This window comes from Meriones unguiculatus, chromosome 10 (genome assembly GCF_030254825.1).
Source record: "Meriones unguiculatus strain TT.TT164.6M chromosome 10, Bangor_MerUng_6.1, whole genome shotgun sequence".
NCBI lineage: Eukaryota > Metazoa > Chordata > Mammalia > Rodentia > Muridae > Meriones > Meriones unguiculatus.
The window spans coordinates 82,337,022-82,363,568 of record NC_083358.1 but is presented as its reverse complement, the minus strand read 5'-3'; the positions used below and the strand labels follow the sequence as shown (position 1 = coordinate 82,363,568).

The 26,547-nt window shown below is 40.6% G+C and overlaps 1 protein-coding gene across 4 annotated transcripts in view; it reads right to left on the bottom strand.

The window, feature by feature from the left end:
• The window catches only part of Ndst3 (N-deacetylase and N-sulfotransferase 3), a 147,524-nt gene that overhangs the window by 82,905 nt on the left and 38,072 nt on the right, over positions 1–26,547 (bottom strand). For all 4 annotated transcript variants that reach the window (XM_060392794.1, XM_021650661.2, XM_060392796.1 and 1 more), the window contains exons 3-4: positions 12,483–12,570; positions 6,996–7,150 (exon numbers count right to left, since the gene is read on the bottom strand). In XM_060392794.1, coding sequence (XP_060248777.1) covers positions 6,996–7,150; positions 12,483–12,570 — 243 coding nt within the window. The remainder of the gene's footprint in view (positions 1–6,995; positions 7,151–12,482; positions 12,571–26,547) is intronic.

Sequence of the window (26,547 nt, the reverse complement as noted above, 5' to 3'; positions counted from 1 at the left end):
AACTTCCACACTAATGTTCACTAACGTTCTATGATTTCGTCATCTCTATGGTAACGTGAGAACTCTGGAGGCAAAAAGGACAATGTCATCTTTGAAGTTCAGAATACATAAAATACAGTTCTGAAAACAGGTTGATAAAATTTTCTAGTTAGGAAAGTAGAAGTTAAGAAATTTTTGGATGAGCAAATAGCTGTGAAAAAAGTTTCTGGGATTACACCACTAGAGCAGAGGGAAAGGGAAAGGTATTCAAAACAACCTGATGTCCTCCAAAGACTGCATTTGAAAAATGGGGGAAACATTTGGGGGGCAGCGCTGAACAGTCCTTGGATTCAAGTGCTTCATCTATGAGTTAGCTGTGTGGCCAAGGGAAGAACTTAACCTTCCCAGACAGGCTTTGTCGTATGGAAGGTGGAGATGACAGCAGGGGCTGTGATGAGAAATAAGGTCAGTGAGAGGATAAAACGTTCAGTGAGTTGATACGTGGTCCAGCTGCACAAGAACTCTTTGCTGTGGACTTCTGCTATTAATAGTTTTAAAAACAAGAGAAGACGAAACTCAGTAAATAGGCAAATAGGTATAAAAATCATGGCGAGGAGTTGTTAAAGCCAGAACATTTACTTTCCAGAGACTAGTAATTTAAAATGACATTTATCAGAGCGACACAAGCAGGGAAGGGAGAGTTTAAAATGTTTTAGCTAATGCTAGAGTGAAAAGGCGTGTGTGCCTTCTGCCAAGAGAAATATTTTGCAGGATATTAATAATGAGAAAAGCATGAAGTTGATGAAGAGACAATTACATTTAGTGTTATGTATAATACACTAATTTGTTCAAGTTTTTCCAGACTAAGAATTAGATCTCAAGGCATTTGATAGACTAGACTGCAGATCTAATGTGTAGATACTTTTACTATCTATAAAGAAACAGCAAATAGTACTTAGTAGTCCTGGGTTGGGGATATGCTGGGTTTTCAAAAGAGAATGCTAGCACTGCGGAGGCCTGTAATCAACAAGCTTAATGGCAAACCCATGAGATGTGAGAAGAAATAACTTTATTACATTTACATACATATATATATGTAAATTCAGGAATGGTGCAAACCTGGGAAAGCTATTCAAAAGTCACAGAACAGAATCAACTTTTAGCAGGAGGTTTATCTATTGAAACAATGACAGCTGCAACCATAAGGCTAATGTATAATTAACAGAACCAAATGGACAGAATCAAGGGCTCCATGTCCCAGGTCTGTTAGACATGGGTGTGGCATCATGGTTCAACAAAGTTTAATGTGGTATTTTGGCTCCATTACTACAGATAAAATGCCCAAGAACAAAATAATCTTTTCTGCTTTCTGTTGCAATGAGACCATATCAGTGGACCATGAGGCTTAGAATGAGAACAAAAATTTAGAAATGGCACAAATATTGGGGTTGGGATGAAGAGATGGTTTCAGTAAATGACTCAAGAAAATCTGGGGAGAGGCATGCCCATTGACTTTCTCTATTTCTGACCCTTAAATATCCCCTGGCTTTGCTGACCCCGAAGAGACTGTGACAAACTGTTAGCCAGTTCCTAGAGGTAATAAACTCGTGCCCAAGAACACACTTCAGAGGTGACCCATTACTACGGGGCTCCCGTCTCCAGTGTTCACGACCCACGTGCCCAGCATAGACCTCTGCTGGGGTCACCCAAGGACAAAGACCAGGAAGCTGATGTGGCGCCTATACCTCAGAGCCCACTGGCCCTGCTTTGCCTTGCTTCCCCCATAGAAACCCTAGAGGAAGCACGCCTTCCCAGTCTCTGCACACGTGGCCTGGTCAGTGTGGCATGCTTCTTCCTCTTGGTATTTCAGAAACGTACTATCTTTTCAGTGTCACGTGGTCCCTTCCAGCTAAAAACGAAGTTTGAGATCACGGCTGATAGATCCGTAGGATCCTAAAGAAGCATCTGGTTGTGCTGTAATTTAACAATCATTTATTGAGCACCTCCATGTAAACATCACTCTGTTTACACTTAGATTGCAAGAAAAATACTAATTTTTGCCCCTTTCTATGACTTCCAATCCAAATATGCCTATTTTGGTTATGTCTAAGTTTGAAAACTGACTGATTATATTCAAGTGACATGTTTATGGTCTTGAACACTCTTACCATTGTGCATGACATGTTTTTATTTGACGACTCAGAACTCTGCTGTCAGCTATCGAGTCAGCACTGGACGGTGGGGGCATTTTCTAGGTCAGGACCCTTGAGGAGCTGAGTAGTGGCAAGGTTTGCGATGCCTTGGGGGAGAGTATGAGGTGATAGTGGGGTTAAAAAGCATATTTCTGTCATATTTTATATTGTAGAAATTGGATGGGAGTACTCTGAGGTTGCACATGAGCCTGGTCCCTTGTCCCTTAGTTTTGTTTTTTTTTTAATCTCTTCCCTTCCTCCACGCATTCGTTTTATGAAGCAAATTATATGCTCCAGTCATTCTGTCCTGATTTAAATGATGAGTGGCCTCCATGCACTCTGCTGCTTGGATTACTCCAGAGTGTGGCCTTTCAGCTCAGATTAGACTCTGCATCCTGACTGCAATTCTCTACTCTTACCAAGACTACTAAAATTATACTTTGCATTAAATATTAATATAAGCTGAAAACATGATGTGCCTTTTAGCAAAGAGCTTTACTGAAAAAAAAAAAAGAATTTCTCCTTTCTCTAGCTGCAAGCAAATGAATTAAAAGATAATCATGTATTCCTTAAGCTGACAAGTTTTTAAGTATGTTTTAAATTATGTTTTGATATTATAATCTTCATTTTCACATTGGAAATGTTCTCTGCTCACTAACCTAAAAACACATGTAGTGACAATAGACAGCCCAAGCTAAGGTGAGTGTGTTTTGTTGGTCTGGAAAAGACTGCAGAACAGGGCTCTTATTTCGAAGATGATACAATGCAATCAAGAGTACAACCTACTGGAAGACTTTTGGTCTCTAGAAACATTGCTTCGCTGCTGCTAGTTCTAATAAAATTGTCTATGACAATGTTGAAGCTATCTGCTGGGCATGGTGGCACATGACGTTAATCTCAGCACTCTGGAAGCGTAGGCAGGTGGATCTCTGGGAGTTCAAGACTAGCTTGGTCTACAAAGTGAGTTTTAGATCATCCAGGGACACACAATGAGACCCTACCTCAAATTTAACAACATCAACAACAACAACAACAAAATCAACAGCAAACCTAAACAACAATACCCCCAAAGTTAGTGAATGGTCATTCAACCCCAAGGGGGTCATGACCCATAGGTTGAGAACTGCTGGCTTAAAGGCTCTGTCTTATCTTCCTTAAGAAGCTACTGAAGTGAATATTCAGTTCCTTAGTGAATCAGAAGGGTCCATACCATGCAAAAACATAACAGTTCAGATAGACTAACTGCATGGAAACAGCCATGTCTGGCTACACACAGGTAAAGTAGGGCTGGGGTACTGGATCATAGTCTCAGATTCTTACTTAGTTGGCAGAGAATTTTAAAAGCCAGTCACTTGTTTAAACATTGCCTTTCTCCATCTCCATTCTTAGTTTTGAATATCCCCTGGCTTCCAAAGCAGCCTGCTGCCTTTTGAGCATCTCCCCCATCTATCTCACAGAGAAACATTCATGTTCATGTTAAGCTCCCCTAAGCTGAAAGAGGAGAGTGGGTTTCCCCCATTAGAAATGCAGCATTCACACAGGTCAAGCATGTGCTTATCGCCTCTAACGAGTAGATGGTCTGGATGGCACTCCCTACAGCGTAGCTTCACTGACTTTAAACAGCTTCTGCCGGGGGTAAATAGTATTCAGTCTCCTGGAAAGCTGCTCAGCCTCAGGCTGTCTCCTGGATCACTTAGAGACTTCCTGTCTCAGAACCGGGAGGTGCCAAGGGGGTGAGTTTCCCTGGGTGTCCTACCTCAAGTCCTCCAGTTTCCTTACGTTGCCCAGATGGCCAGATACAGCCGTGATTGCTAGGCAGCTGAGACTAGACTGACATCGGTAAATTGGGTGAGGAAACCCAGGGGTTACATTTATGCAGCACTGGAGGACTTGGATTCTGTCTTTAATTTTGCCAGTGAGCTTTATAATCCTACTGTGCATTCAACGATTCTCACCTATAAAGGGAGAATACATATGCTTAGAATTCAGGGTTATTGAGAGAACTAAAAGAAAAACAGCACAATAAGTTAAAAAAGATGTAAGCCATGCTCTTTTCATCTTCAGGTTTAGCAGCAATGTCGTTTTGGAGGTCTAATACCTTAATGGGGGTTGAGGTAAGTAACATGTATTTAAAAACTGTGTGGACCTCACGTTAAGCAATTGCCATATCAATACAAAATAATAAAATTTAAAGATTTTGTTCTCGTTACCTGTAATGGTGAACACTTCAGGGGTCGAGGCAAAAACTGAAGATGACAGTTTTATGATACTAAATATAAAGGTGATAAAAACAACAGTTGGTTTCCATTGACTGTTATTTTCCAATTATTGTTTCATATAATTTATATATATTATATAATGTTTTCTATTTTGTGTTTTTGTGGCTAGTCTTAAGTTTCTAAGTTCAGTCATTTTTTTCCCTCACAGATCCAGTATGTCGGTTGAAGGTTTCGTGGCTGGGTTGGTGTCCCAGTCCTTCCACTTGCAGCCTTGCCTGGTTACAGAAGATGGCTAGTTCAAGCCTCATGTCCCCCATTACCAGGAGTTTTTGCTAGGGTTATTCTGATAGGGACACACCAGGAGAACATGGCCCACAGAATCAACTGACCGGGACTTATGGGAACTTGCAGAGACCAGGGAGCCTGTAGGGGTCTGACTTAGGTCCTCTACATATATGTTATGGCTGAGTGGCTTGGTGTTTTGTGGAAATCCTAACAGAGGGAGTGGGGGCTGTCCTTGACTCTTTTACATATCTGTGTGACCCTTTTCCTCCTACATGGTTGCTGTGTCCAGCCTTGATGTGATAGTATGTGCCTGGTCTTATTGTAGCTGGTCTTATTGTAGCTGTGTTTGGTTGATGTCTCCTGGGAGGCTTGTTTTTTTCTGCAGGGGGAGAGGGGAGGCATGGAGCAAGAGGAGTTCAAGGAGGAGGGAGTCAAAACTACAGTTGAAGATGTAATGCATGAGGTAATAAAAAATGTAAGAAAGAGATCACAATTTGGATTGTCAGTGTGTGGTTAGTAATGTCAACCATAGATCTTTGCTTGAAATTTGAGTTAGGTTCTGAATAACAAGATTTCAATTTTGAAACATTCTTACATTTTTAGGATGAAACTGTAAAAGAAAAATGCATAAAACTCCTGTACAGGTCTGTTTTTACTGTTTACATTCAAGTATTTAAGACTCAGAGCACAATGCTGTCATTCATGGTTGATTTGAGTAACAACAGGATCCTATTGTCTATACATATTGTTCCAGTTCCATTAAAAATCAAACTTTTATTATTTTATTTTACGTGTGTAGGTGTCTGGCCTGCATGTACACCTGTACATCATATACATTCCTGGTGCCCCCAGAGGCCAGAAGATGACCTCAGGTACCCTAGAATTGAAATTACAGATTGTTGTGAGCCATCATACGGATGGGGGGAAATGAACATTAGTCTGCAGCCAATCAATATATTCAAGTTTCAAAGGACACACTGTTTGCTTAAAGGTTACTAAAACAACAGTCACAGGAAAAACCCATCCTCATTATGTTCACCAATGCCTTAGTGTGCTGTATTTTCATAGTTCCCTGTCCCAGGTTCCATTTCCTTGCTCTCTAGAGGTTTGTGAAGCACCTGTTCTTATCTTTTTGTCCATCCCACCTCTCACTGATCAACCTTGCTGCCTTTGGCAATCTCAGTCTTCCAGACAGAGCATGGAGAACTTTCATGTCTGTTACGTGTGGCAGCGTTTACTCCATTTTACAGCCTCATGATCATTTCCAGTTGGGGGGAAAGAAGCTTGTGAATGTCAAAATACTTCCTTTATATCAGTGTTGAGAGGCCTCACTCTTGCTTTTCCTTCAAAATATCAGTATATGAGAAAGGTACCCTAGAGGCTCTGTTTGGAGAGTAGGTTTAAAGTGAAGGGCAAACACGAACCCCAGTGCTCCCTGCAAAGAGTTAGAATTTGTATATCTTTAAGAAAAATACAGTTTGCTAATTTTAACTGGTTTGTGTATAAGTCTGAGCAAAGAACCATCATATTGGTAGGAAAAATTTCTTGGCCGCCGCAGCTGGTGTAGAATACCACCTATATAAATGCATTTGAGTCCTCTCTGATCGTAAGCACATTTCCCTTCATACAGTACGTATTAGAAGTTTTACTGTAAGCTTTCCTGTCACAAATCATAGTGCCTTCAGCACAAACCTGTGTGCTTTTCTTCTGATGAGCAAATGTTTTATTCTAAAAGTTTGCAGTATCTCTCATTGTCTTGTGTCTGCTTTATGGTATCCCATTTGGTTTGTTACACCAACTTCATTTCAATTCATCTTGATATGTTAGTTTTATTTGAATCTTTGGGTATACTCAAGCCCATTTCCACTATAACTTATTCTTCTCTACCTCGGTGACAGTTATTCTCTGACCTGGGAGCTTGTGTTCTTAGAACATGACATTAGGTCATGGAATGTTTCATTATGCAGTGGACCTATTTTGTGTGTACATTTTGTCCCTCAGTGCAGTGTGGCAGGAAGTGTTTAGAAAGGATATGTGTCTTCTGAACCTTGACCATAGTGCCATGTAATTGAGCCTTATGTTTTGTGAAGTCTCTCTTAAATTAGAACCATCAAAACATGAAATCTAGTGGTGAGTGCGTAGTACAAAGTCAAGAGCCATACATGAAAACAACATAATATCAAAACTAACAGCTACTGAGAAAAGCGGCTTAAGGCAAGCCAGCACACCAGAACCTCAAGGCAGTTTCCAATTCAAACATCTCACTACTCCCTCTCCATGGTACATGAGTTCAGTCTAGCAGTCAGAGCCAGTTACTTACTAAGGCAAACTTTTTGTTGAGAATCATCTGCTCCACTAAAGAGGACTCATTGTGGAAGAGGTGGGGCTGCATGTGACTCCACATGTGGGGAAACCACCAGAACTCATCCACAGACCCCAACAGACAGTCATCCCCTTCATCTTCCTCTTCTGTTCCTGTGGGGGCAGAAATGATTATTCAGTTAATTCCAACAGCATCTTTATCGGATGAATGTATGTCTGTTTGTGTGCACGCATATATGTATGATCTATCAATCTTGTAACATCTATTTCTATCTGTCAATCTAATCAATCAATCTATTTATCTATCTTTCATCTATTTATCATTTGTCTATCATCTGTATCATCTATCCTTTATGTAATATCTAGTATACATCTATCATATATGTTACTAGCTATGAATTTGCTATCATGTGCTCTATTTAGAAGACATCACTTACAGTATTTCACATGTACACAAGTCATCAAACCCAGCAGTTAGGGAACAATTAGAGACTATGACAAAACTTTAAAAAAGATTTACTTATGTTTGAAATAATGTGCATGTGTGCATCCGTGTGTGGTTATCTGCATGTGTGTGATGCCAGCAGAGGATAGAAGAGGGTATGAAGTCCCATGGAGCTGCAGTGATAGCTGGTTTTGAGCCACTTGACCCAGGTCCTAGCAGCAGATCTTGGGTCCCCTGACAGAGCAGTATACAGTCTTAACTCTTGAGCTGTCTGTCCAGTCCCCAAACTTACAAAGAGTTACTAACTCTATGAGATATGAATATCAAAAGATTTTAATGTCATTTTTAAAATTAATATTTAAAGATCATGTTTACTACTACATATATTAATTCATAAAGACATTAGATTCTAATTATTGGATTCTTTGTACAGATTGTAATGTAGAGGGAATAAATAAAGCAGAACAATGGAAGCTTGTTACAAATATACCTATTATTTGTAATAATAGGTGGAAGAGAGTGGAAATTATTTTGACATGTCTTGTGTATTCAGGAGCAAGAAAATGGTTTTTGGTATGTCCATGGTTTCGGCACACAGTGGCGTCTATGACAGTTCCTTCCTTCACCTTTCACAGAAGAAACAGAGGGAAGTCTCTTGAGGCTTTGCAGTGACTATCTCATTTGGAGATCTACCTCCCCAGCCATGAGCTTGTGATGGAGTTAACTGGGGCTCTCAAGCATGTGACTGTCTCCTAGGCTGCTGCTTCTGCTCCCCTTCCATGTTTCACACAATTTCTGTCTTTCCCCACATCTGTCAACATTTCTTCATTTTCTAGCTTGTTTTGCTCAGTTTATTTAATGAGAAGAAAGTGACAGATCTCAGGGTTCTTTAGAGAGATAGTTCAAGCAAGTTAGTTATTCCTCTCTGAAATCATAGTAAAACTGCAATTACAACTTTTATACATTGGAAGTGCGCTGGATTTAGAGAAATGCGTTCTGTCATCTGACAAATTTATCTTAATTCACAGGAAATGTAATTTTACGTCTTTCATTTTTCTTAAATAGCTCTATTTATCTGGCTTCCTTGATTCCCACTTTGGGTATATTTTAGATCAGAATCAATTATATTGAGTGGAAGTATCTATTTCTGACTTTCAAGATTGTGATAGAAACAAATGAAACAAATGCAGTTGCTTAGGTTTGGATAACTCCAGCCTCCTCTGTAGGAATCAGAGGAGGACAGAAATGAGAAGTCAATTCCCGACCTTGTTGCAGACGATACTTGGGCCCAATCAAGTCACTGCCAAGTGAAGCTTATTTTACTAAATAAAAGAGCCTTGTTCTGCAGTGTATCATTTTTTGGCTTTTCTATTGTAAATTGACCCCGACTAATACTTCAACAGAAGTTAGGCAGTTGGTATGAGTTTTATGACGCTGTGCTGCTCAGTTCTCACAACACCTCTGTGAGGTAGAGGTCACAGACAGCCTCATTTTCTCCAATAAGGAGAGTGATCTTTACAGAGGTCAAGAAGCATGCCTTGAATCAGAGTGAGGGTCAGGAGGGGCCTTGAGTGTTAATTTAACTAAGAAACCCCATACTCAGGGCCCTTAGTTATTATTTACTGGCCAAATGAAGACTCCAGAAATGGGGACAGAATTTCCTAATTCAATATCCCACAGTGCTTTCCACATTTTCAGTTGAGCCTATGATGACCCTATGATGACCCTATGATGTAATCAGACTGGAGATATGTTTTACTCTCAGTGTTTTCCTGGTATATTCCAACCTCACTGTCCTGTAGATGCCAGAACGTGGTTTGTTTGTTCGTTTTCTTTTGCCACATAACTTCTCTAACAAATCACTGTCAACTAAATAATAAGCTCTGTAGGAAAATTGGACACTGGTTAAGTGAGGGTGAAGACTGGGCACTTTACTAGCTACATAACTTTGGGCTCTTCAAAATTCAAGAGACTGTTTAAATTAAAATAAAGAAAGGACATCCTCAAGATGGAGAGAAAGCTTACTGATTAAAAGCAATGGCTGCTTTTTCAGAGGACCCAGGTTTCCTTCCCAGCACCCACAGAGCATCTCACAAACATGTGTAGCTCCAGTTCCAGAGGATCTGACATTCTGTTACGGTCTCCACCAGTATCAGGCACAGCATGTAGTACACAAACATATGCACAAGCAGGACACTCAAACACATGAAACAATTTTAAAAAGAATGAAAGAAAGGAAGCTTTCTCCCGAAACATTTTTCCCATTGAAGCAGCACCATTTTCTCTTTTCCTTCAAGACTGAATAAAAAGGACAGAGTCTTCAACACAGAAAAGGATCAATTATTTACAAAGGAAAACAATGTACTTTAATTAAGTTTTATAACATCTAATTTGAAAGGCTGAGAATTAAATTTTATATTTGTTTCCATGAAAAATAATTTATCAGGTCTTAGACACCCCTGGCCATAACAGTGTGGGACCTTTCATCTTTTACGCAGATAATGAGATCCCACCGACCTTGGCTCTACTCACCACCTCTGCAGCTTTTCCATTGATTTAGATGAAGCATACTCATTGTGAGCTGTGAGATGTGCTATTATTAAAAAGAAAAAGAGCACACACATACACACACTCCCTTTCATGGCTTAGAAGAAAGAGGTCAGACAAGTGACATCATTTCTAGCATCCAGGGCTGAAGGAAGAAGAGTGAGTTGCCAAGGAGATGTTTGATTTGTGTATTCCTTGACTTTGGACTGTCCTGGAGCTAATTCTGTAGTTCTTTCTACCATCACCCTGTGTTTGAACATCCCATTTGAACCTGGAATGTCCCCACAGGCTCATGTTTTGAAGACGTGGTCCTCACTGGGCAGTGGAATCTGGTGGAAACTTGACGGGCCTAGTTACAGGAAGTAGGTCACTAGAGGTAGGCCTCTAAAAACATGCTTTCTCCACAGCCCCTTGCTCTATCACTGTTGTCATGAGGTTAATGGCTGCTCTACCACGCACAGCCACCACAATGCTCTGCCCCACCCAGACACGATGGGTAAAGCAGACTGTGGGTGAAACTTTTGGAAACAAAAATTCAAATCCTTCTTCCAGGAAAATTTCCCACAGGCATTTATCGCAGTGACAGCCTTAGCAATACACCCTTTTCCAAACATATTACATATTCAGTGTATTTTCTGATTCCTTCCTTGCATCCTATTTTTCCTCTCTTTAAAGATGTCAAAGCATCTAACAGCCAGGGGCATTCTGTTTCCTGAGCATCCCTTTCACAGGAAGCACCGCATCTTTTATGCTTTAAGAAATCTTTGGATATCATAAAACTATAAATCTGGGATCAAATCTTTGGATATCATAAAATTATAAATCTGGGATCAATCTGGAATTTACTTTGTGTCTATCTTTTTTTTTCTCAGCTCTAGGTCAAGCTTCCTTCATTCCACCATAAAGTTCTGTAATCAGCATGGATGACTGGAATGCCCACCTCCATCAGAGATGGGATTAGTGTGTTTCCATGGACTGTGTTTCTTTCTCCCCTTTAAGCTTGCTTTTACCCCACACCTTACCGGCAGTGACTTTGGAATTACTAATAGTGTTTGTTAGTGCAACTACAGCAGTTTGGTTTCTCTTATATTCATAACTGTTTTTGTTATTCGTCCCTATTTGAATTTTCATATAAATTTTAGGATAATGTTACCAATATCTACCACAAATCCTGTTAGAACTGTTTCTGAGACTTTATTAACTATAGATCAGTTTGGAGATGACTGACTTCTTAAATATCTAGCCTTCCAGACCTTGGATATGTTTCAGCTTTTAAAAGCTACACTCAACACAACTGTATAATTCTAAAATGTACCCCTCAAACTTGGTTGATGGAATAGCAAATGTGTTCTTTTTTATTTATCTATGACTTTAATGATGATATGAAAAAATGTACAACTGATTTTGTACATCACACAAGACTCAGTAAGTTATTAGAAAAGATAAATTTGACGTTAAAATTAAGTATCTTCATTATTCAAAAACAGGGAGAGAGAAAAGACAACCCAGACTGTGAGAGAAAAGAACTTGTAAATGCATGTAACTGAGAAATCATTACAGAGAATGGATCAAGAATCTATAAACCGGCAACAAAAAGAAAACAGAGAAACAAGCACTCCTCAGAAGAGGATCCCAAACAGTTGGTGATCATGTGCACAAGCTCACTTCCTGTTCATAAGAGAAACACATACCAAAGCCACCATATCACTTTCTATATTCCCACAGCACAGCCAAAATTTAAAAGCAAAACAACACAAAATACGCAGCACAGTCCTCAGACAGCTAGAAATAACACGCTTCAAGTTTTTCACATATGTGCCATGTGAGCAACTCTACTCTGGGCTGAGAGCCAACAAAAGGGCACTGAAGTCCTCTAAGGGACAGAGATGAACGCCTAACAGGATGACCTAAGAAATGTCAAAGGCTAAAAATCACCATCTACTTGGCGGTAGAACGGATGAAGTGCTGGTAGGCTCAAACGTGAAACACTACCGAGAAATGAAGAGTGAGAGAACGGCAATCTCAGCACCATATCTGTGTGACTCACACACTGTTGAACAACAACAGCAGAAGCTAGATCCACTGAGTTTTACACTTACGTCGAAGCCAGGTGTACTAACAGTACTGGAAGCCAGGGGAGCAGTTTAGGAGTGTTATAATCAAAAGGGTAGAGCTACAGCGGAGGAATGAGATGGGGTTATGCTAATGAGTTTCTTGCTCAACTTGAGAGTTACAGGGCTATGTATAGTTTGTGAAAATTCACTAAAGATGAGAGTTGGCTCCTTATGGGCTTTTCTGTACGTAAATTACAACCCAACACAAAAAGGAAGGGCATTAGAAAATACCGTAAGCTTTAGAATCATTAACATTTTCTAAAGGTTAGAAGCAGCATGTTAAATGAAATGAAGAAAAACAGAGGAAGGATGTAAAGGATGCAGGAAAGTGAGAAAAGGAGGGAAATGCAATTTCAAATAGCAGTCAGAGGAGCCTTACCTGTGTGATAAAATTTCCCTGAAAATCCAAGGTTGAATGTAAAATTTGTGATTTGTGTGCGCAAAAGGTTCTGAGTGTCAAGCAGGGCCTGAAATATAGAATGAACAAAAGGCATTTTAAGGTGACAAGATACTGGAAGACATTCAGAGAATAAAGCCACTCTATTCAAATCAAATGTTGGAGCATGGATAATGTTAAGATTATATAGCACATACATGCACTCACGCTTTAGCCTGTAAGAAATCTGAAAAAAAAAAAAAAGTTGGCTGGAGAAAGCAAAGTGAAAGAAAAAATTTAATCCATATGTATAAAGGAAGTAATGTATAATATGTCTCTTTTTACCTCTCAGGGACATGGATAACCAATTCCAAAAGGACATTCATTTCAAATGAAGCTTGGCAAGAAAATATGTGGGCAAAAAAGCACACTGGCATTTCTCAGATACAGCTTTGTTCTTCAAAACACGAAAATTTTAACTTTTAAATCTGAGATTCCCCCAAAATAATGATTGTTATTCAAAAGAAGGTATCAGAGTAAAGCAAATGTTTAATTTGCCCATTAAAATGAGCAACTATCCATGACGGTTCACCTTGACTGACAGCTGGTTCGGATGGAGAAACACCTGAGGGATTAGTAAAGCATACACGTCTGGGTGTGTTGATGAGATTAGCTAACAGAGGCGGTCTCCTGAACACGAGCAGCATCACCCACTAGATTGGGGCTACTTTGGAACACAATTGAAAAAAAGGAGAAAGCCAGCTTGCATGGGTAGTTTCTCATCCTGTGCTGTTGTGCTTCTCGGATGCCGTGATGTAAACTCTCGGCTGTGATGCACCCACCATGCTGAACTGAAACCATGTGCTAAAAGAAATAATCCCTGTGTCTAAGTTCTGTCAAGTATTTTGTCAGTGGCAGGAGCACACACGATGCACTTCTCATAAGGGACAGCTTCGAAGCATGGTTTTCCTTGTTAATGCTGCTGTCTTTGAGTAGTTAGTAGACCTTCACTGTTTCTTTTCCTTTACCTTCTAATTCTTATGTAAATTCCAACGACCAATGAATGATTCCAATTACTCTGTCTCCTTTCCCTCCCTCCCTCCCTCCCTTTCTCTCTCTCTCTCTCTCTCTCTCTCTCTCTCTCTCTGTGTGTGTCTTTATAACTTAGTGTCTACCTCAACCAAACGTGAATAGCATTGTTAGTTTTCAAAAAGATCTTGGTTAACACTTCATTTTACATACTGGGAAACTGAGGCACATGGCTTGCTTATTTTCACAGACAAAAAGATCCTGAATTAAAAGTACAGACATAGCTAGGCTCTCACACTGATCTTCCATCCAGATAATTTTCTTTAGTACATACAGGCCCACGACCAACTTTATTTACCTAGTAGCAGAACAGATGCTTGGAAATGCCTGAACTATGCTCAGCGTCTCCATGTGCAATATTCAGCAACCAACTGATGATTGCCTGTCTCGTCAGAATGCAGTTGAGTCTGTGCACATGCAGAGGAAGAAATCCTTGCATCCCAAACTTCAACTCTTCTAGTCAACCACTGCTTATGAAATGTAAGTACCTAATTGTTTTCCTAACATTTCTTTGTTTGCAAGAACCAACTCCCTGATAGGCATGACTGTGGGTCTACAAGACACTCATGGATGAGAGGCCTGCCAGTGGCTATCCACACCGAGCTACAAGAGAATAAACCCTAACTGGTGCCAGTGTCACTGAGACAGGTGAGGTCTTGGAAGGGTGGGGGATGGAATGGGCATGGGAAGAAAAACTGGATAAGCGAATGTGTAGAGGTGAAGAAGGGGACTTCTTGCTCTCCAAGTTGCTGATAAGCTCGACTCTGCTGCAGGGAGCATGCTGTATGGGTGTGAGGTCTGAGCCCTTTTCTTTCAGCCCCCGCGGTAAGGACCGTGGGATTTACTGTGCAGCCTTTAAGAGGAGAGGCCTGGGAATCAGCTGCTCTTCACTGGAATTCTGGAGCTCCCTCTTTCCTACTTTTGGACATGTTAATAAACTTTCAAAGCCCGAGTCTCATCATTGTTGAAGTCTGGGTAATGATACTGACTTCAGAGCTCTAGCTGAAGAGTAAATGAGACAATTCGTTTATGCTGTTGGTGCAGTGACTGGAACACAGTACGTGTGCAGCACAGAGCATTGCTGTTCTGCCGGCTCCGCTGCCGCAGGCATCACTGCAGCTGACAGGGTTGTTACCACTGAATGCCAAAGGAAAATCTGTGGTTCTTGCCTGAGTGTGGTTCTTCATTTGTGAAGTGAAAACAGCCTTCTAAGTCAGAGTATAATGAAGGTAAATCATACATGCAGGAGTGGTTAGTAAAGCTTGCTAAAGAGCCATTACAGTATCTATCTATATCTATCATCCATCCATCCATCTGCCCATCCATCCATCTGTCTTTCCATCCACCCACCCATCAGTCCATCCATCCACCCATCCATCAGTCCATCCATCCACCCATCCATCAGTCCATCCATCCATCCATCCATCCATCCATCCACCCACCCACCCACCCACCCATTCATTTACTGCTTAATTTGCATCTTTATTTTATTTACATGATTTCTTCTGTTCCTCCCCTGTCTGTCCTTTTCATCGTTTCTCTCCAGCAGAACATTCTAGCTAGCTTTTGCTGTTTATCTTCCCTTCTTATCTTTCTAGAGCAGAGATTGAGGGAATGTCCAACCAATGCCTGGCCACACCATAGGAGAGAGGCAATCCCTAACACTATTAATGGCACTTTTTCTGTGCTTGCAGACAGGAGCCTAGCATAGCAGCCCTTTGACAGGCTCCAGCCAGCAGCAGATCAAAGCAAATACTGGTACTCACAGCCAAACATTGGATGGAGCACAAGGAGCCTTGTGGAAGAGTATGAGGAAAGGGAGAAGGACCCAGAGGGAACAGGATCTCCACAAGAAGACCAACAGAGCCAACTAACCTGGGCCCAGTGGGGCTTGTGGAGACTGAAACATCAACCAAGGACTATGTATGGACTGGACCTAGGCCTCCTACACAACGGACAATGGACATCTTGGTCTTCATGTGGCTCCTCTAGTGAGGGGAGTTGGGGGCTGTCTCTGACAAGGATTCTCTTGCATGCTTTTTGATCACTTGCCCCTAGTGGGGCCGCCTTGCCAGGACACTGAGCTAGAAGATGTAATCAGTCCTGATACAACTTGATGTGCTGGGATGAGTAGGTAAGGGGAGGTCCCCTTTTTTGAGGGGGAGGAGGAGAGGAGAGATGTGGAGAAGAAGGAAGGAGAATGTGGTCAGGGAGAAGAGGAGGGATACAAGTCAGATATAAACTGAAGTAAAAAAGTCTTAGCTCTCTTCTTTTTCTATTTTACTTCATTTTCACCCTTTTACTATTATTCAGTGATTAAACATCCAAAATCTATTTTAAAATTACTTCTTGCATATTTAATGATCCCACTTTAAAACGGAGAAGCCACTATTCTTTCATTTCCCCCTTTTCCCTTTTGTTGGAACTTGTCTTCAGTGAATTCTTTTGTGACCATACATGGACTTAAACATGTATAGTTATGATCACAGTCAGGAGAAAAACCAGTAAACTTCTCATTCCTGGGCCCTGGAAGCTAAATTAAGATCTTGCAAAATAATATCTTTAACAACTAGAATATATGGATTCCAATGACTCAACTACCCCTGATTTCGCTGGTTTGAATATTTCACACATTTATGATCTATTTTTTAAAAACAAACAGTGCAGCACTCAAAAGCTATACTGAAACATATGGTGATGCTAATTATGCTATGTATGGTGAATGATACATCCTGATTGTCAGGCCGATTGTATTGAAAAGTGTTGAAAAAATGAGTGAAGTACACCTTGGGATGTTGGTCAGGGTATTCCAGAGATTAGATCCTGAGGGCTCTGACTCACTGAATGGACCAACTCTTGGTGGATTCATAGCATCATGGCATTATGGATGGGTGATCAAAGGGAAGAGGAGGGCGCTGGTTGGAGAAAGTAGAATGAACACTAGGCCTTATCCTTCGTAGCTCTTTGGTGCCTTGGTTCCTCTGTATGTTCCTGTTTTCTGCTTGCAGGCTGCTATAATGCACTGCTCTGCTCCCCTACACCCTCTGGGCCCTGACGATGGCTCTGAAACCCGAAGCCAAAATCAACTTTGCTTCCCTTAAGTTCTCCTGTGGTCATAGGTATAAACACATTGTAGTCAACACATGGCAAAAGAGGGAATTTGTATCCAGATGGTATTTATGTGCTTAGAATAAACAGCAATATGCCTCATACTTAAATTGATTTCACAAACCAGGTTCTGAGAAAAATGCCTTATAGTTACGCATCATTTCTATTGTCGCAAAATATATTGAAATGTTTTGTGCAAGAAGTTTATGTACTTTAGAATGTTTTGAGACAACAACCTTTTCACTAAGCTTGTTATTAGTGTAATGAAGTGATTCCCCGAAGCAGTATGCTCACCCTATGAAGAAATATTAGAAAGTGATTCCTTTTTTTTTTTTAAAAAATTCTCTATGTGTGATATGGCTAAAATGGTGTAACAGTATCAAAAACTAATAATAAATAAAATCATTGCTGCAATACCAAAATGGAGAAAACAAAAACAAGGTAAGCAAACTGTCTCTGGGAAGCAGAGATGGAGAAGGGAAATAATCATGTCTCTTCGAACAGTAGTGAGGAATCTTGAAGCACAGTGCTTAGTTTCAAGTGTATTCATTATTGAAAGTTGGCACTTTCATTTTTAGGAATTCCAAAATATAGCATAAATTTAACAGCACGGTATATTTTTACAGTTCTATATACCATTGGTTATACTTAAAACAAGACATTTTAAAATCATTTATAAAGATAATATTGTTACCAGTCTCCTATTTTCTCAATAACTAAGTTAAGCTGTTTAGATGCGGATTCAGAGAGATGTAGGGAAGTTAGAAAGATTAATTACAATCTGCTAAAATTATAATTAAAAGAACATGTTTACATTTTTATTTAACAGTGTATTACAAACACGCTTTTTCCTTTCACCCCAAATCAAACCTTCTAACCAAAGCAGAATACTGGTCACCTCAAATGGGTGTACTACAAGTGATCTGCTCATCTATGCTCATTGTACGTATGAGTTCCTTTCACTTTGGCAGACATAAATCTTGCTCTCTGTGTAAGTCTGTATTTACACGGTAAGAAACCATACCGAGAGTCAAATAATTCTATCCACTCTTCAACAAACAAACTTTGAAGAAAATGTGAAAATTCTTAGTAGAGTATTAAAAAGGAAATAATGTCCAATAAAATTATAAGACATTTGTATTCAAACATAATTCACAAAAACTTAAAAATCATTTTTTTAAAAAAAGTTGAACATATATGCTGTTCCTTCTTAGTTTTTCAAGTCCTCATTATGCAGAGTCAAGAACATTTGCAAGATCTGGTTAAAGGCAAAAAAAGATCTAATTTAAAGAAATTGAGCTCTGAGGATTGAGTAAAATGGAAGCTTTTATGTGTCTTTGGATTTCACTCAATTTTCCTTAACAGAATGAATATATCAAAGAGAGAAAACGAGAGGCAAAAATTAAACATAATTGCAAAACATTTTTGTATGAGAGTCATTTTAGTATTCAGCAAATGTGTAGCATTCTTCTGGAGAACATCTGATCTTTTTTTTTTGTTTGTTTCTTATTTATACCACCTAGATTACATTTTGAACTAATCATTTGTAAGTGAATAATCTAGGTCTGTGAGCCAATCAAAGATGAAGATATTTTAATGTTGAACACTGGGCTGGTTAGTTAAACTCAACCAAAGCTAGAGAGACCTGAGAAGAGGGAACCTCAGCTGAGGAACTGTCACCATCAGAGTGGCCCATGGCCATATATGTGAGCAATTCCTTGGTCACTGAGTGATGTGGGTTGGGCTAACCTGGGATGATAGTCCTGGGCTATCTAAGAAAGCAGGTTCAGTAAGCTTTGGGGATCAAGCAAATAAGCAGTATTCCTCCCTGGTCTCTGCTTCCGTTTCTGCCCTCACGTTCCTTTCTTGAGCTCCCTTGATGATAGACTATGACACAGAACTGTAAGCCAAATATATTCTTTCTTCTCAAGTTTGTGTTGGTCAGTGCTTTATCACAGCAACAGAAACCAAACTAGGAAAAGTATGTTCTTCAGAACTATGAAAAAGATGTATTATCAAAAACATAAGTATCCGTATTTGACAAACTAAAACAATAGGGTAGCTGTTTGTAAGGGTCACCCGTGTTTATCTGAGCCTCTGTCACACACACACACACACACACACACACACACACACACACACACCTGAATTCAGGCATCTGAGGTACCCAGTGTAATGGCGTAACCCATTTCAGATGACATGGAGCAACAACACCAAGTGTGTAAAATGCCAACATGAAGGGGTGGAGCTAGGACTCTAGAGGGGCCGTTAGCCCTTCTTTTTACCAAGCCTGGAAACTTCTTTTTGCCTTGCTACAAAATTCCATCTGTTCCCTCTGTTACCCGGGTGAAAAACAGAGTGCATATGCCCACAGCTTCCAGCTGTATTCCTAACCTGCCTTTAGCAAGATGCGCACCTATTAGCCCCAAGGCGGAGGTTCAGCAAGCAGCTCCATGACCAATGACCAACACAAGGCTCCCAGCCTCTTTTTGAATGGCCTTACTGAATTTCCCACCGGAATAGTCATGTTTTTTATGTTTGCTCTATATTATCAGAGTAAGGACGTATATGTTAGTGCGGAAGGTTAAGGGGGAAGAGTTACACAGCAATATTAAATCATTTGCTATGTCTTTTAACTCACCTAGAACATACATTACACATAAACTTTAAATTCTATGCTGAGGGATATTTTTCTTAAAGCAGTTGTTGGACTGAAATTGGCAAAGATGATTTGCAACTTGGAAACGAAAATATTAAGTGCTATTCTTAACTGAATGCTTGAGGTTTTTAATGCACATTTTATTTAGTGTTTCACTGATATACATAAATAGGTAAAAATACTCATGTATGTGTAAAGGAAAAAAATAAATGTACAAAGCAGTTCACAAATCCTTTTAACACAGTATCTTTAGGGAATGACTAGTTATGTCTTATTCATTTAACTATTTATAAAAGGGATTATATTTATTATTAAAATATTTTAATATATGTAAACAATGTCATCTATTCTTTCCAAGAAGTGAAAATTCTAAGTATTTACAAACACGGAAAAGGTCGTCTGCCTGCTTTCCACTTCCACTTTAAAGCAAAGCAGGGCTGCAGCTGATTATCTGCTCCATGAGGCAGTAGCTACGTTTACCCTATCTCAGCATGATGTTAAGAGCTGGCCATGCAAGTGTGTTTGGTCAGAAAGTCGGGAGCAAAGTTTTGATCGATCAGTGATCAATGATGAGATCAGAAGGCTTGTGGAACATCCGCGTGTTCATTTATTTATTTTAAATATGTATTTTTCACTACTTGGTTTAGTTTTTATTAACTAGAATCTTGATAAATGTCAATACTTAACCAAGGTAAAAAGTTAAATTTGAAAACATTTTATTTATTTATTTATTTATTTATTTATTTTTTCGTTAGCATCTGAAAAGGTGCTGAGGACTATTAGCTCAGCAGGTTCCTGGTGTATGGTTGGGGGAGGTAGTCAAGAGCTCCATAAACAACTTGAAATAATAGACTGTGTATTTTCAAATCAGAAGTTTTCTGAAGTATTCATTTATGAGGATTAGGAGAATTCAGTAGCCATTCTAGGAACTGCATTGGCCCTGAAGTACCCTGTGTTTGTTAATTTTTTTTTTTTTTCTGAATGTGAATGGGATATGAGTTACCTAGGCAGTCGGTGTGTGAGAAGTTGTTTTTGGAGGAGATTTCCATTAGAAATTGGTAGCATCATGGTGATTGCCTTCCTTGTTTTTAGGGGGCTTTATCAGATCAGCTGGAGATTTGAACAGAACAAGGAGAAGACCCTTCCTGCTGCCTGACTGTCTCTAACTGGGACATTGGAGTTTTCTTTTTCTTTTCTTTCTTTTTTTTTGTGTTTTGTCCTAAGATTCAAACTGAGATGTGAAACGTCAGTGTCTCTCTCTCTCTAAAACTTTTCCCCATATTTAAAAATATAAGAGTTCTCCTCAAGCCAGGTTGGGAGAAGCAGCTATTCAGACTGCCAGGCTAGGTAAAGCACAGCAACCTAGGCTAGGCAGCTCCTAGAGAAGGCAGATGGAAGAGACCGTATGCTTACAGGGTTGAGAGATAGCTGAAGAATCACCATTTCATACCGTAAAAGGGTGCAGCTCTGCATTAAACAGGTTGGTGTTTCCTTACAAAATAGAATCACTGTATATTCAGTGTTTCTACTTCTCGGTGTATATTCCAAACACTGAAAAGTGTTTACACAAATGCTTGTACAGTATGTCATAGTAAGAAAAGTCACAATCCCCAAATCATGCAAACAACTCCTACTGCCCATCGATGGAAAAGTGGATAAACAAACTGGACACACACACACACACACACACACAATGTGATAGTATTCACCCCTGAAACCAACACTCCATATATGTTACAGCCCGGTCAAACCTCACAACCAAGCCAAGCGAACATGCAGGCAGGGCAGTCACCTACTATATAACTGTTCACGTGCAGTATGTGAATCCATAGAGAAGGAAAGCAGACTGCTTCCCAGGGTCTGAGAATGCTGTGCAAATGAGTTGTGGGTTGGGGTCTGTATGATGTAAGGGCGGCGTCTGGACTACACAGAGGCAGCAGCTGTATCTGGTCATAAAAATGCTAACGGCCGCTATTCTAACTACATGGCTAGTTAGATGTCAGAAATCTAGCCTCAGTGGGCAGAAGATTTGGAGTGTACAACTGTGAGCACCGACGTGTCGGGGTTCAGCTGACTTACTAAATGGGTGCTATGTGCCCTGTCTTACAACAGTGTTTTCTTCCCAGTAGATGTCCTCTGTCCTCCATTCAGGCACAGTGTGAGTTCAAAGAGCCAGGGCTGTTTGGTAGCCGTGCCAGCTGTTTTCTAGAAGTCTCTATGTGGCCTGGCTCTGCCCTTAGTTTTAGTCCTGTCTCTGTCCTCCTGTTCACCCAGCTCTGGCCACGCTGGCCTCCAGGAGAGTCCTGACCATTTCTTGCTTCTCAAGGCCTTTGGTACTTCTGATGCTTCTTAAAGGCAAGCTTTCCTCACATACAGGGTTTACTCAGTTTTCCAGATCTTTGGTTAAATAATCTTGATGTGACCTTCCTTTGTCATCTATATTTTCAAAGAATTAAAAATCCCCTCAGCTTTATTAAGGTAAAATTAACAAATAAAACTATATATTTACAGTGTGTAGTGTCATATTTTGATACATATATGCATTGTAAAATAGTTAAATCAAGTTGGTGAGTGCATCATTACTATTGGATAAGAGCCCTTGTTAGGGAAAATGAGACTCTGTACGCTAAGAATGGTTCATATAGACCCAGGATAAGTCTTCCGATGATTCCCCTTACACAGACTTCAGAATTTGTTTTGGATGGATCAAAATGCTTTACAGTTTTCTCTGATGCAAGCTGGGAAAAAGATACAAATGTACACTTTATGTAACAGATTTATTCCCCTCCAACCTAGAATGCCCAGAAGATCAGAAGGCTACTGGGAAGGAAAATGGAAAAACTGAATTTTGTTATGATCTGAATTTGTTACGAAAGATCATGTACTGAAACTTAGTCGCTCACGTATAATAACCAGGGAGCTTTAGCATTATGGAGTCACCAGACTGGGGACCGCCTGCCTGTGCTGAAGTCCCTATCTGGGCTAGATACCGTGCCTGCCTTTTCTGTCCTTTCCACTAGAGAGGTCACGGCAACCTTGTCTGCTTCCTGGTAACGCGGCAACACAATCCCATCTGGAAAGAGAGACCTGGGCTTCATTGCCCATAGAAGCTGCTGGTGCCTTCCAGCCTCTTGATTGGCAGAAAGACTGTATTGTCTATAGGTTACCTCTGCGGGATGTTTTGTTACAGCCCCCAGATACATGATGGTAGAGTTATTTTTTAAGAAAAGTTAATTCTCAATTTGAGTTACTTTGCTTTTCACATTATTCTGGTAGGGTCTGTGATCTAGTTTTGGAGGATAGAACAAATTAAATTCTATAAACTGGTTGCAAAAAAAAAGATGCTAAAGAAGTTAATGAAGCAATTAGGTGGGAGAAGAGTAAATCAGCATAAAAAAATCACACATATACGCACACTAGGTTATAGGAAGATGAGAATACACCCCTCTCCCTGTGTCTGTTCACTGCACTTGGTGAGAATTAATGTTGCACCATCGAACTCTGTCACGTCGCTAATTCGAGTCACATTTAGTGACTGTCTACTACATGTCATATCTTTTGTTAGTTGCTAGGATAATCAAATTAAACCCGTCACTCAGTGACAGGATGTTTTGAGGAGAAAATTAGATTTTATAAAAGAGGTCTTTTTATGCTTTAACTGAACAAATGTATAAAGTTATCACCATAATTTAAAATAAAATTTTTGGAAAAATTGTTCACATTGTCAAATGGCACCCTCCAGTGAATTATGGGAGTCGAGGTAATTTAGATGTCAACCCTTCCCACTTAGCTTCAGCCGGAGGCCTTCTCATCACAAGGGAGTCAGGACAAGGGCACTCTGGTATCTAGGCTTTGGCTTTTCCTGTTTCGTTTTTCTTCGGACACGGACTCCCTCTCCATATTGTCATATCTGCGTCTTTTATGTCTTCTTTTACATACTAGATTATAAGAAGAGTTTTTTTTCTAATTAAAGGAAACAGCCTTAAAACCTTTGCACAGGTACTCCTATAGCTCCAGCAACCAGGCATCTTTGTGCTTTGGCCTTATATTGGTTTCTCTACGAGACTGGCCAGCCCCGAAGATGTTATTATGCTCACTTACTGCCTCTCATTCTCTGCTTCCACTGAGGGTAAGAGGCTCCAGAGCAGGGTGTCTACTCGTTTCCTCAGCTGCACAGTGCCCAAAGTAATGGAGTAGATGCCAGAAACATTTGTTGAGTAAATCCATGAATGCTCGTGATCTGCAGTCTGGACACTTTAGTCCTGACACTGCAGCACAGTGCTGGGTTAAAATCAATGAGAGTACCATGCAGTTTTGGGGTCAGAAATCAAAACAAACAAAAATCCAAGAGACTACGCAGAAAGATCACGAACAGTGTGGTCCCTGAAAGGAAGTTAACTGGGCTGACCCCAGCGCTCAGGACACTGAGTAACTTTTCCCTTTGGTCAGGTATCTTTCCTGAGTCAGATTTCTTGTTGCAGAAAATAAAAAGAAAGAAAAAAGGAGAGGAAAGTGTGATTATTTCATTGACTGCTAAGTTTGCAATACTGTGGCACCGCAGCGATGAATAAACTGAGATAATGGAGGCATGTCAATTACAGTACAGACAAAGACAGATGTAGCACTTTGAGCACCGACAACGGCCAGCTGGGCATGGCTGTCCTGCAGCAGGCTCAGTGAGGGCAGAGGGCACCTGCTACCCCTGGAAGAGAAGGACCTAGGAGTTCTTTCATGAAGATGGCCTCCATTTCCTCACTAAGTATGAATATCCAGAACCTACTAGAGAGCTCTTTGCTTGCCTAAGACCACATTAACAATGACCAACATAACAGCATGTCAGAGCCAAAGACCTTACCAGTGGCCAAACTCAGTGTTTTCACATCGTCAGAGCCACAGACTTTGTGGAAACAGAGCCTCTGGAAATGGTGTCCATCTTTTTATACCTCAGAGCTATCCCAGGTGACACACCTCTTCCAATGAAGCCACATCTCCTAATCCTTCCCCAGAGCCTCACAAACCGGGGATCAAGTATTAAATATCTGAGCCTATGGGGGCCATTCTCACTGGAATCACCACAATGACTATCATCTCAGCTTCCACCTTGTTTTCAGAGCTCGTGTCATTTCTTCTAAGCATCAGCAGTGGGCTGTCTCTCACTAGAAGCCCCTCCCCCTCATGTGATTATGAGTGTACCTGCATGGAGCCAGAAATCAACCTTGGCCATTCCTCAGGAGCTAGCTACCTTTAAATGTGTTGCTTTATTTTCACTATTGGGGTGTGTGTGTGTGTGTGTGTGTGTGTGTGTGTGTGTGTGTGTGCATTCTTTCATATGGATACTAGGGATCAAATTCAGGTTGTTAGACTTGCCAACATGAACGATTTCTGCTGACCCAACTCACTGGCCCTACCTTTCTTTGTTGAAACAAGGCCTCTCACTGGAGGGACCTGGAGTTCACTGATGAACTCAAGGATTGGCCTCAACCCACCTCTCCAGCTCTAGGCTACAAGTACCACCAACATGCCTGGCTTCCATATAGCTGGAGACCTGAGCTGACCAGGCTTGTCTGGTATTCTGTTGACTGCTTCAACTCACCATGCCAGTTTTGCGACCCTAACATATCACCATCTGTAAAATACTTCATCGTATGCCTCTTGGAGAAGAAGTTAATACATCAAAATACAAACGCGAGGCAGATCTTGTGTGTAACTGATATGGAGGCTTCATGCACAGTGAAACACACAGCACAAACTTTAGTCTCTGAACTCACTGAACAGAATATTGGAGAGCACATCCGCTTCGTGACCTCCGACAAGTGTTCCTTCGAACAAGTCACAGGTTCGATTTATATTTCTGAGTTATAATTGTCTAAGTGACTCTAAAACTGGGAAAGATGTCACTGTTTTATTCTGCTTAGGCCGCTAAGTAGTCATCTGCTCTCAGTGACCCAGCTCAGATGGGAATTAATGACATTTTTTTGTCTTTTCCACAGAAAGCCTTACTCAGTTCCCTAACAACAACAACAAAATTATCTTTTTCTTTATAAAGATAACTTCAAGTAAGACTGCAATTAAAATGTACTCAATGCTACAGGGGTCTGTGTCTCGTAAGTTTTAGATAATTATCTAAGAAACGATGAAAAAGTACGTATCATATTACTCAGGAAGAGAGACGTTACACATCAAAATGATTCACTCTCAAGAGCTAATCTCTCCCACTCACTTTACCACTTCAATGTTAATGCAGGATGACTCAGAGAAAGCCAGCATTAGTCAAGCAACTTCCAAAATCCTTTAGAATGTGTTCCTTTTACACAATGCTTCCCTAATCGGCAGTTTTAAGTAGAGGTGGGCCATGCTTTGGATGTGTTTAGATATAAAAAGGTTTGCCTACTGGAAGATTGGTTCTCAGTGTGGCAAGGGCACTCTGGATCCTTTAGGAAGGCTTGATAGGGGTCCTTAGGTTAAGTGGAGAAAACTTGCAAGGGCAGTGTGGGACCTGGGCTTTCTTGTTTCCTTCCTCTTTGGTGATGTGGTTTTGTAACTCCACATGTGCCTTTGTAGATGATGCAACCAAGGAGGGGTGGGGTTGGGGGAGTGCCCTTGACAGAGCTGATGCCATGCTGTGGTTCAGATAACTGTGGACTAAATGAAATTCGTTTTCATAAGACTAGCTTGCGTTAGGTATTTTGTTATAGTAAAGAAAATGGGCTAATATAGAATGCAGGCACAATAACCCTTCTGGTACTGGGTAGCAGGTGTAGATGAGAAGAGCTGGGAGGGCCAGGCCAGAAAACACCTATCATAGCAAACATGGAGCACTAAGGGTGATTTTGATCAGAATCCGAAAAGGAGGCGACAAGAGAGCCAGAATGTCTTAGAGAATGGGTAACTGGTCAGAACCAGAATGCTGATATAAATGAAGGCTCAACTTGAGGCGAGAGAAGAGGCCATTCCTGTTACATTCCTTTCAAGAACCTGGCGGCATGATGTCCTTGCCCTAAGGCTTGGTGAGAGGCAACCAAAGAAACACAGTCTGTAACGTATCTGGCAGAAAGGGTTCAACAAACGGAACAACAAAGCATTCAGCGACGGCACACCCATTGCTGGCTGCTCTTGGATTTCCAGGGAGACTCAGAAGCAAAAGGCACTGTCAGAGAGCTCCCAGCAGCCTTGCTGGCATTAAGGTATGAGCTGATTCCTGAATTTCTCAAC